This window comes from Cherax quadricarinatus, chromosome 20 (genome assembly GCF_038502225.1).
Source record: "Cherax quadricarinatus isolate ZL_2023a chromosome 20, ASM3850222v1, whole genome shotgun sequence".
Taxonomy (NCBI): domain Eukaryota; kingdom Metazoa; phylum Arthropoda; class Malacostraca; order Decapoda; family Parastacidae; genus Cherax; species Cherax quadricarinatus.
The window spans coordinates 2,651,786-2,663,663 of NC_091311.1; the positions used below are offsets into that span (position 1 = coordinate 2,651,786).

The 11,878-nt window shown below is 49.3% G+C and overlaps 1 protein-coding gene across 1 annotated transcript; it reads right to left on the reverse strand.

The window, feature by feature from the left end:
• Window positions 1–9,448: 9,448 nt before the first annotated feature.
• Window positions 9,449–10,400, reverse strand: LOC138852972 (uncharacterized). The gene is made up of 3 exons (XM_070086856.1): window positions 10,370–10,400; window positions 9,976–10,145; window positions 9,449–9,881 (listed from the first exon to the last, which is right to left on the reverse strand). Exons 1-3 carry the CDS (start codon window positions 10,398–10,400, stop codon window positions 9,477–9,479), a joined length of 606 nt encoding a protein of 201 aa, XP_069942957.1. The 3' UTR covers window positions 9,449–9,476.
• Window positions 10,401–11,878: the final 1,478 nt, after the last annotated feature.

An 11,878-nucleotide genomic window follows, 5' to 3' on the forward strand; every position in this document is an offset into this window, starting at 1 on the left:
CCCTTAAATAATTTGCAACTGAAAAATATATTACAGGAAAAACCTGCTGTATGTTCTTTTCAATGTATTTATAAGCGATTTTTTTTTATTTTTGTAGAAACGAGATAAAAAATTATTAAAAAATAGAAGTTTGATGCAGTACGATAGTACAGGTATTACTGGCGCTACGAGCCGCCACTGGTGCCTTCCCTTGGATACCTTTCCCTGGATGCCTTCCCCTAAATGCCTTCCTCTGGGTGCGTTTTCCTGGGTGCCTTCACCTAAGTGCCGTCCTCTGGGTGCCTTCCCCTGAGTGCCTTCCCTTGAGTGTCTTCCCCAGGATACCTTTCCCTGGTTGCCTTCCCCCGGGTGCCTTCCACTGAGTTCCTTTCCATGAATGCCTTCCCAGGATACCTTCCCCCGAGTGCCTTCCCCTGGATACCTTCCCTGAGTGCCTTCCCCTGGGTGCCTTCCCCTGAGTGCCTTCCAATGAGTGCCTTTCCCTGGGAGCATTTCCCAGGGTGCCTTCCCCTGGGTGCCTTCCCCTGGGTGCCTTCCCCTGGGTGCCTTCCCCTGGGTGCCTTCACCTGGGTGCCTTCCCTTGAGCAACTTCCCAACAGTCAAATATTCTCTTAATGGACCCCTATCAGGGAATCTTAGGACCAGGTAGCCTAATTAGGGATTATTAAAGGCCTAGTAATAACGTTTTATGATGTCACAGTTTCCCTAGGAAGTACGACGACGTCACAAGGAGGAAGACGTCATGACGTCCCTGAATCATCCTCACCTTTAAAAAATCTCTACATTTGTCAGAGGAGGTGTAGGAGACAGCCGGAGGAATGTCAGGGGAGGAGTAGGAGACAGCCGGAGGAATGTCAGAAGAGGTGTAGGAGAGAGCCGGAGGAACGTCAGGGGAGGAGTAGGAGACAGCCGGACGAATGTCAGGGGAGGAGTAGGAGACAGCCGGAGGAATGTCAGGGGAGGAGTAGGAGACAGCCGGAGGAATGTCAGAAGAGGTGTAGGAGAGAGCCGGAGGAACGTCAGGGGAAGAGTAGCAGACAGCCGGACGAATGTCAGAAAAGGAGTAGGAGACAGCCGGAGGAATGTCAGGGGACGAGTAGGAGACAGCCGGAGGAATGTCAGAAGAGGTGTAGGAGACAGCCGGAGGAACGTCAGGGGAGGAGTAGGAGACAGCCGGAGGAATGTCAGGGGAGGAGTAGGAGACAGCCGGAGGAATGTCAGAAGAGGTGTAGGAGACAGCCGGAGGAATGTCAGGGGAGGAGTAGGAGACAGCCGGAGGAATGTCAGGGGAGGAGTAGGAGACAGCCGGAGGAATGTCAGAAGAGGTGTAGGAGAGAGCCGGAGGAACGTCAGGGGAGGAGTAGGAGACAGCCGGACGAATGTCAGGGGAGGAGTAGGAGACAGCCGGAGGAATGTCAGGGGAGGAGTAGGAGACAGCCGGAGGAATGTCAGGGGAGGAGTAGGAGACAGCCGAAGGAATGTCAGGGGAGGAGTAGGAGACAGCCGGAGGAATGTCAGAAGAGGTGTAGGAGACAGCCGGAGGAATGTCAGGGGAGGAGTAGGAGACAGCCGGAGGAATGTCAGGGGAGGAGTAGGAGACAGCCGGAGGAATGTCAGAAGAGGTGTAGGAGACAGCCGGAGGAATGTCAGGGGAGGAGTAGGAGACAGCCGGAGGAATGTCAGAGGAGTTGTAGGAGACAGCCGGAGGAATGTCAGAGGAGGTGTAGGAGACATCCGGAGGAACTTCAGAGGAGGTGTAGGAGGCAGCCGGAGGAATGTCAGAAGAGGTGTAGGAGACAGCCGGAGGAACGTCAGAAGAGGTGTAGGAGACAGCCGGAGGAATGTCAGAGGAGGTGTAGGAGACTGCCGGAAGAACGTCAGAGGAGGTGTAGGAGACAGCCGGAGGAACTTCAGAGGAGGTGTAGGAGACAGCCGGAGGAATGTCAGAAGAGATGTAGGACACAGCCGGAGGAACGTCAGAGGAGGTGTAGGAGACAGCCGGAGGAATGTCAGAGGAGGTGTAGGAGACAGCCGGAGGAACGTCAGATGAGGTGTAGGAGACAGCCGGAGGAACGTCAGAGGAGGTGTAGGAGACAGCCGGAGGAATGTCAGAACAGGTGTAGGAGACAGCCGGAGGAACGTCAGAGGAGGTGCAGGAGACAGCGGGAGGAATGTCAGAGAAGGTGTAGGAGACAGCCGGAGGAATGTCAGAAGAGGTGTAGGAGACAGCCGGAGGAACGTCAGAGGAGGTGTAGGAGACAGCCGGAGGAATGTCAGAGGAGGTGTAGGAGACAGCCGGAGGAACGTCAGAGGACGTGTAGGAGACAGCCGGAGGAACTTCAGAGGAGGTGTAGGAGATAGCCGGAGGAATGTCAGAAGAGGTGAAGGAGACAGCCGGAGGAACGTCAGAGGAGGTGTAGGAGACAGCAGAAGGAATGTCAGAGGAGGTGTAGGAGACAGCCGGAGGAATGTCAGAGGAGGTGTAGGAGACAGCCGGAGGAACGTCAGAGGAGGTGTAGGAGACAGCCGGAGGAACTTCAGAGGAGGTGTAGGAGACAGCCGGAGGAATGTCAGAAGAGGTGTAGGAGACAGCCGGAGGAACGTCAGAGGAGGTGTAGGAGACAGTCGGAGGAATGTCAGAGGAGGTGTAGGAGACAGCAGGAGGAACGTCAGAGGAGGTGTAGGAGACAGCCAGAGGAATGTCAGGGGAGGAGTAGGAGACAGCCGGAGGAATGTCAGGGGAGGAGTAGGAGACAGCCTGAGGAATGTCAGAGGAGGTGTAGGAGACAGCCGGAGGAATGTCAGGGGAGGAGTAGGAGAAAGCCAGAGGAATGTCAGGGGAGGAGTAGGAGACAGCCGGAGGAATGTCAGAAGAGGTGTAGGAGACAGCCGGAGGAATGTCAGGGGAGGAGTAGGAGACAGCCGGAGGAATGTCAGAGGAGGTGTAGGAGACAGCCGGAGGAACGTCAGAGGAGGTGTAGGAGACATCCGGAGGAACTTCAGAGGAGGTGTAGGAGACAGCAGGAGGAACTTCAGAGGAGGTGTAGGAGATAGCCGGAGGAATGTCAGAAGAGGTGTAGGAGACAGCCGGAGGAACGTCGGAGGAGGTGTTGGAGACAGCCGGAGGAATGTCAGAGGAGGTGTAGGAGACAGCAGGAGGAACGTCAGAGGAAGTGTAGGAGACAGCCGGAGGAATGTCAGGGGAGGTGTAGGAGACAGCCGGAGGAACTTTAGAGGAGGTGTAGGAGACAGCAGAAGGAATGTCAGAGGAGGTGTAGGAGACAGCCGGAGGAATGTCAGAGGAGGTGTAGGAGACAGCCGGAGGAACGTCAGAGGAGGTGTAGGAGACAGCCGGAGGAACTTCAGAGGAGGTGTAGGAGACAGCCGGAGGAATGTCAGAAGAAGTGTAGGAGACAGCCGGAGGAACGTCGGAGGAGGTGTAGGAGACAGCCGGAGGAATGTCAGAGGAGGTGTAGGAGACAGCAGGAGGAACGTCAGAGGAGGTGTAGGAGACAGCCGGAGGAATGTCAGGGGAGGAGTAGGAGACAGCCGGAGGAATGTCAGGGGAGGAGTAGGAGACAGCCGGAGGAATGTCAGAGGAGGTGTAGGAGACAGCCGGAGGAACGTCAGGGGAGGAGTAGGAGACAGCCGGAGGAATGTCAGAGGAGGTGTAGGAGACAGCCGGAGGAACGTCAGAGGAGGTGTAGGAGACATCCGGAGGAACTTCAGAGGAGGTGTAGGAGACAGCCGGAGGAATGTCAGAAGAGGTGTAGGAGACAGCCGGAGGAATGTCAGAGGAGGTGTAGGAGACAGCCGGAGGTATGTCAGAAGAGGTGTAGGAGACAGGCGGAGGAACGTCAGAGGAGGTGTAGGAGACAGCCGGAGGAATGTCAGAGGAGGTGTAGGAGACAGCCGGAGGAACGTCAGAGGAGGTGTAGGAGACAGCCGGAGGAACGTCAGAAGAGGTGTAGGAGACAGCCGGAGGAATGTCAGAACAGGTGTAGGAGACAGCCGGAGGAACGTCAGAGGAGGTGTAGGAGATAGCCGGAGGAATGTCAGAGGAGGTGTAGGAGACAGCCGGAGGAATGTCAGAAGAGGTGTAGGAGACAGCCGGAGGAACGTCAGAGGAGGTGTAGGAGACAGCCGGAGGAATGTCAGAGGAGGTGTAGGAGACAGCCGGAGGAACGTCAGAGGAAGTGTAGGAGACAGCCGGAGGAACTTCAGAGGAGGTGAAGGAGACAGCCAAAGGAACGTCAGAGGAGGTGTAGGAGACAGCCGGAGGAATGTCAGAGGGGGTGTAGGAGACAGCCGGAGGAACGTCAGAGGAGGTGTAGGAGACAGCCGGAGGAATGTCAGAGGAGGTGTAGGAGACAGCAGGAGGAACGTCAGAGGAGGTGTAGGAGACAGCCAGAGGAATGTCAGGGGAGGAGTAGGAGACAGCCGGAGGAATGTCAGGGGAGGAGTAGGAGACAGAAGGAGGAATGTCATAGGAGGTGTAGGAGACAGCCGGAGGAATGTCAGGGGAGGAGTAGGAGACAGCCGGAGGAATGTCAGAGGAGGTGTAGGAGACAGCCGGAGGAACTTCAGAGGAAGTGTAGGAGATAGCCGGAGGAATGTCAGAAGAGGTGTAGGAGACAGCCGGAGGAACGTCAGAGGAGGTGTAGGAGACAGCCGGAGGAACTTCAGAGGAAGTGTAGTAGATAGCCGGAGGAATGTCAGAAGAGGTGTAGGAGACAGCCGGAGGAATGTCAGAGGAGGTGTAGGAGACAGCCGGAGGAACGTCAGAGGAGGTGTAGGAGACAGCCGGAGGAACGTCAGAGGAGGTGTAGGAGACAGCCGGAGGAACTTCAGAGGAGGTGTAGGAGATAGCCGGAGGAATGTCAGAAGAGGTGTAGGAGACAGCCGGAGGAACGTCAGAGGAGGTGTAGGAGACAGCCTGAGGAATGTCAGAGGAGGTGTAGGAGACAGCTGGAGTAACGTCAGAGGAGGTGTAGGAGACAGCCGGAGGAACTACAGAGGACGTGTAGGAGACAGCCGGAGGAATGTCAGAAGAGGTGTAGGAGACAGCCGGAGGAATGTCAGAGGAGGTGTAGGAGACAGCCGGAGGAACGTCAGAGGAGGTGTAGGAGACAGCCGGAGGAACGTCAGAGGAGGTGTAGGAGACAGCCGGAGGAATGTCAGAGGAGGTGTAGGAGACAGCCGGAGGAACGTCAGAGGAGGTGTAGGAGACAGCCAGAGGAACTTCAGAGGAGGTGTAGGAGATAGCCGGAGGAATGTCAGAAGAGGTGTAGGAGACAGCCTGAGGAACGTCAGAGGAGGTGTAGGAGACAGCCGGAGGAATGTCAGAGGAGGTGTAGGAGACAGCCGGAGGAACGTCAGAGGAGGTGTAGGAAACATCCGGAGGAACTTCAGAAGAGGTGTAGGAGACAGCCGGAGGAATGTCAGAAGAGGTGTAGGAGACAGCCGGAGGAATGTCAGAGGAGGTGTAGGAGACAGCCGGAGGAACGTCAGAGGAGGTGTAGGAGACAGCCGGAGGTATGTCAGAAGAGGTGTAGGAGACAGCCGGAGGAACGTCAGAGGAGGTGTAGGAGACAGCCGGAGGAATATCAGAGGAGGTGTAGGAGACAGCCGGAGGAACGTCAGAGGAGGTGTAGGAGACAGCCGGAGGAACGTCAGAAGAGGTGTAGGAGACAGCCGGAGGAATGTCAGAACAGGTGTAGGAGACAGCCGGAGGAACATCAGAGGAGGTGTAGGAGACAGCCGGAGGAATGTCAGAGGAGGTGTAGGAGACAGCCGGAGGAATGTCAGAAGAGGTGTAGGAGACAGCCGGAGGAACGTCAGAGGAGGTGTAGGAGACAGCCGGAGGAATGTCAAAGGAGGTGTAGGAGACAGCCGGAGGAACGTCAGAGGAGGTGTAGGAGACAGCCGGAGGAACTTCAGAGGAGGTGAAGGAGACAGCCAAAGGAACGTCAGAGGAGGTGTAGGAGACAGCCGGAGGAATGTCAGAGGAGGTGTAGGAGACAGCCGGAGGAACGTCAGAGGAGGTGTAGGAGACAGACGGAGGAATGTCAGAAGAGGTGTAGGAGACAGCCGGAGGAACGTCAGAGGAGGTGTAGGAGACAGCCGGAGGAATGTCAGAGGAGGTGTAGGAGACAGCCAGAGGAACGTCAGAGGAGGTGTAGGAAACAGCCGGAGGAATGTCAGAGGAGGTGTAGGAGACAGCCGGAGGAATGTCAGAGGAGGTGTAGGAGACAGCCGGAGGAACGTCAGAGGAGGTGTAGGAGACAGCCGGAGGAATGTCAGAAGAGGTGTAGGAGACAGCCGGAGGAACTTCAGAGGAGGTGTAGGAGACAGCCGGAGGAATGTCAGAGGAGGTGTAGGAGACAGCCAGAGGAACGTCAGAGGAGGTGTAGGAAACAGCCGGAGGAATGTCAGAGGAGGTGTAGGAGACAGCCGGAGGAACGTCAGAGGAGGTGTAGGAGACAGCCGGAGGAACTTCAGAGGAGGTGAAGGAGACTTTCGGAGGAACTTCAGAGGAGGTGTAGGAGACAGTCGGAGGAACGTCAGAGGAGGTGGAGAAACAACCGGTTGGCGTCAAAACCAACTGGAATAAACACAACAGGCTGCCTTAGCTCGGCTGGAACACAAAGCCGGGCATGGCTTACCAGAAAACGTGGCAGATGGAAGCTTGCAGCAGACAACAGAACGCAACAATTAGAAGTTCTAGTACAGTGGCCTAATAAGTGGGAGTCTTATACCTGGGTTGGAAGCGGCTTGCTGAGAAGAATGGAACTGAGCAGGAAGATTTTCGGCAGAGGTTGTGATACAGCAGGAACAGTCACACCAGACGTGTTGATACAGTAAGTTTATTCAGGTACACAAATACAGTTACGTAGATTATTATACATAGTAGCATATGTGTAAAGTACCTGGGATAACCTAAAAAAGTCAGAGTGACTTATTATTATAATATAAAGGAGATAATATTATTATCCTATGAAGGAGATAATATCTTATTATCTTACTATTAAGACTATCTACTACACGAGGGTCATTAAGACTATCTACAATACGAGGGTCATTACTAGGAATAAGGTAAAATTACACGTGTGTTAGCTAAAAAAAAAAAAAAAAAAAAAAATAATTCCCCTCCCTTTCTGTAGCTACATTCATCAGACACCTTTTGGCACTCTTCTTGAACTGGTTCATGCTATGACTGGCTTTGACATGTGCAGGCAGTTTGATCCATTCCTTTATTGCTTGATGCTTGGCCACTGACTGTGGGTGCTACAGTTGTGTTCTCTCCCCCTAGTGGTATGATTGCCTTGGTTCCCAACCTTGACAAAATTATAAGCAACATATATTCTGGACACTGTTTGTGAGCAATTTTATAAACATGATTTAGCTTCATTTGTTTTACTCTGTCTTCAACATTCAGCATATCCAGCTGCTGTAATTCATTCTGGCCTACATGCTCTCTTGGACCCAGGTCCAGGATGAATCTTACCATTTTGTTCTGGTTGCTTTGCAGTTTATCAGTTTATTTGTCAAGGCAGAGTACCATGAAGAGCAAGCGTAGTCCATATGACATTGTATAAGGGCTAAACATAGTGTCCTGCGAGCCTCAGTACGTAGACACTGTGCTTGTCTATAAAGAATTTCAGTCTGGCATTCGATTTCTTTACTACACTGTTCCCTATCAATTCTCCTGACATGCATGGGTCAAAGGGGATTCCCAGATATTTTACTGAGGAAACTGAAGTGATGGGCTCCCCATTACACTGGACATTAAATTTATTTTCCATCCTCAGTATATGTTTCGTGCCAAAGAGAATGGCTTCAGTTTTCCCGAGGTGTAATGATAGTTTGTTGTCTACTAACCATTTGCTGCAGGACTTAAGTTCCAATGTTATCAGGTGTCATCTGCATACGGTAGGAGTTTGAACTTGAACTGATAGGCATGTCGTTAACATAGCATAGGAATAATAAGGGACGCAGAATACTACCTTGGGGAACCGCACGTGCTATCGACAAGAGTTCTGATTCCGTTTTGTTGATTTTGACAATTTGTCTCCTGTTGCTAAGATAGAACTTAAACCGGTCTAAAGAACCTATACCGATAGCTTGAAGTTTCTTATATAATATATTGTGGTTGACAGTATCGAAAGCCTTTTGCAGGTCGAAGGTTACCATACCTATGAGGTTCCCCATTGACATTTCAGTTCTCATGTAATCCATCAGATTAATTAGGGAGATGTCGGTTGAGTAAGATCTTCTAAAGCCTAATTGATAGCTATGGAGAATGTTGTTGTCATTAAGGTACTTAAATAGTATAAAGACGTTGATCTAGGAACACTGCCGGATTCCAGGATAATGACCATGGAAAAGAATGTGATAATGGGGGTTCTGCATAACCTCAGGGTTGTCAGGGTACAAGTTTAATATGTTTAATCATCCCCCAAGGGGATAGAGAGACTTATTCCTATGCATTACTAAGTAGGAACAGAAGTAGAACAAAGGATTCAGGTCACTGGGTGGCAGATTCCAAGATAATGAGCATGGAAAAAGAATGTGATACTCGGGGACAGCATAACCTCAGGGCTGTCAGGGTACAAGTTTAATATGTTTAATCATCCCCCAAGGGGATAGAGAGACTTATTTCTGTGTATTACTAAGTATAAGAAGGTAGATGATGATCACTTCTGACTCCCCAAACTCTATCACTCTGATAGATGGGAGAGGCAGTACAAAGGATTCAGGTGACTGGGTACAAGCTTGCCATCTCCGAGGGAGTTCCCAGGTCTGCAACTCACTGACGCAACTGTTGCTACTTCACAACACTGCTGGGTTCAAAGAACGCGGTAATGGAGGGCAGCTGGTCTCCGAGGGAATGTTGCTCGTCCGCCCGTACCTCAGCAGAAAAAAGTTCTTCCAGGTACTACGGTACCATTTATTCTCGCGGCTGCTAGATCTTTCCAGGTGGGGGAGGCTTAATTCCCCGGTCTGCAACTCACTGACGCAACTGTTGCTACTTCACAACACTGCTGGGTTCAAAGAACGCGGTAATGGAGGGCAGCTGGTCTCCGAGGGAATGTTGCTCGTCCGCCCGTACCTCAGCAAAAAAAGGTTCTTCCGGGTACTACGGTACCGTTTATTCTCGCGGCTGCTAGATCTTTCCAGGTGGGGGAGGCTTAAAGCAGTGAGAAAGGTCATCTAGGGAAGACCTTTGTGCTGATAGAGCTCTTATAGGAACTTTGACATATATATTTTCCTCTTACCCGCTCTCAGATGGGGAGAGGCTTAAGTGGTGTGATATTGTTTATATATATGTTTAGACTAGTAATATATAGTTATATGTAAATAAAAATAAAAATCAGAGTTTGGCAATATTTTTATTAATTCACATACAAAAGGGCAAAAGCTGTGCAAAGTTTTTTAGCACGAGCAAAGGGGCGAAACTGTGCAAGTTTTAGTGGTTAGACTGAATGACTGCGCTCCTCCTGTTCACTTTCTGTAAGATTGATAACCTCCCGCTCGAAAATTATTTCCTTTTCAGGTATGTCATCTCCCGCCTTTACTCCATCTGCTGCCTTTACTCCATCTGCTGCCTTTACTCCATCTGCTGCCTTTACCTCGGGCGCTTTCCCTTCCTTCTCCGACTGGTTGTTAGGGTCCGCTTCAAGGTCGCCAGTTTGTTCAGCACCTGCTGCGGCAGTGACCTCAACAGAGTCATCAGATTGAGCAGTAGCAAGCGTAGAGAGGTCCACAACGAGGTCATCAGACTGACATGAGGGAAGGCTCTGCGTTTCATCGTTGTCGAGATCTGGTTCTTTCTTCATAGGCTCCTCTATATCAGATGAACTGTTCCCATCTTCCACAGGCTGTAAGTCATAAAGAGAACATATTTATCACTTTCAAATAAAGGAGTGGGACTCGTCTCTAATCTACCAAAGGAGGGAAACATAGAAGACATACCCTTTCCTGAGGAAGTCTATGTTTGCATTTCCTGCTATCATCACAATGACACCGGTTTAGGAGTTTGATGCCGGCGTGTTCCTTCCCTTCCAATCTACCAGCCGATAAAATCAAAACTTTACAAATTCTGACTGGCCCAGTGAAAACTGTTGAAGAAAAAGGAGACTCAACTTTAAAATTATTATAAGTCTCTTGCACTCGTTTGTTTCGTTAATATTCAAAGAGAAGTATCCAATCTACCAGCTGATAAAACCAAAACTTTACAAATTCTGACTGGTCCAGTGAAAACTGTTGAAAAAGAGACTCAACTTTAAAAATTATTATAAGTCTCTTGCGCTCGTTTGTTTCGTTAATATTCAAAGAGAAGTTTTAGCAAAATAAATGTCTCGCTTACCAGAATCGAGAATGTCTGCTTCCTTCACCATGATGAGAGTAAAGGCTATGGAGAGGTCAGCCTCTATCTTTTGCGGGGAAGATAGCTTCAGCGGGCTCTTATATACAGCTCAGAGAGGACCTTACCAGCCAGGAGGGGCATTTGGGGGATACTCTCGTCAGAGGTGATCTTCCTCACAGAGGGAAGCACAAATGTAACCTTGACTACTTAGGCAAAATGTAATTTCACAGGGAGGCAACATTTTAAAATTCTCTCTAGCATATGCTATCACTAATCTGTCATTGATAAAAAGCGATTTTTCCGAGAAATTTAAAAAAAAATATGTAAAGCTCTTTCTAATCCCACAAGGCTTGCTTTATGAATAAACATCATAACATATAGACCGTAAGTGAGTGAAAAATCACTTTGTGTTCTGCCAGATAAACGATATAAATATTTAATTTTATTTAGTTTAAGAAAAATTTTTAAATTTATGCCATAATTCTCTGGTTTTTTCCCGTAACTGTCAAAGAAGTAGGATAGACTATTTTTCTTGTCCAAGAGAAGAGAAAAAAATGACCCATTACTTTTGAACTGTACGAAGGAAAAATATTGCTTACAAGCACTATGGGCCTGTCTGAGGGATAGCCATCTAATCTTATTTGCTGTAGAGTGTCTATAGTGAAACAGCCAATATATATGACTTTATTTCCTAGGGCCGGAATTAAACTATTATTTATTTCTGCGCAATTCATTTTTTATTTATGCTCGCACATCACAATGAACAGATTTATTCTGGTCGATGGATAAAACACCAGTGGTCTGAGCAAATAATAAAACTACCTTATTATGAGGGGCGGGCTTAGAGAACTGTAATTCAATTCTCAAGTTACCAGATTTTTCAATTGGGAGAGCGTCTTCCACTTGGCTGTCTGTTAAATTGAAAATATTGATGGTTCGCCTGGAGGCAAATGATTCATAGAGAATTAAATTTTCTTCCTCAATGCCCAGAGAGTTAATTGCTTCATAATATAATTTATTATAATGATGGGGGAAATCACTGCTTATGCGATAAACTGTATTATTATTAATACATACAGATAAACTGGCTAGATCCCCATGCTCAAAATATAGACCATTCTCCTTATGTTTTCCTGCATAGGCTGTCATGGGCAAAATTACCATGAAAATTTTGGCGGGAATTATATGACCCCATGGCTGATCTATTAGGAGGCTCGTTTGATTGTGACCTAGCACATAATTTTTACTTAGAGTGCGATTAAAAGTATATATTATCGGCTTTGCGTCTAAGGCTAGAGACTTGTTCAAGGCCATATAAGCTGATGTATATGGGTATACCCTATTAAGCCATAGCTTAGCGTAATTAATATGGAGCTGGTATGTGCTGACATCATCGTCTGTTTTCAGAGTCCACGCTTGAGGGGATAATTCCAGCCTAATTTTTAAATCGATATTGTCAAGCAGATATTGGTCCAGAGTGGATATGTCCAGAGCCAAGGGAAAACACAG

What these genes read in the sequence shown, in the direction of transcription:
- LOC138852972 (XM_070086856.1), bottom strand. Translation starts at nt 10,400, where the DNA reads ATGGTGAAGGAAGCAGACATTCTCGATTCTG. An exon ending in AGCAGACATTCTCGATTCTG is followed by an intron (nt 10,146 to 10,369) that starts GTAAGCGAGACA and finishes ATAATTTTAAAG; the next exon opens with TTGAGTCTCCTTTTTCTTCA. An exon ending in ATAGACTTCCTCAGGAAAGG is followed by an intron (nt 9,882 to 9,975) that starts GTATGTCTTCTA and finishes TATGACTTACAG; the next exon opens with CCTGTGGAAGATGGGAACAG.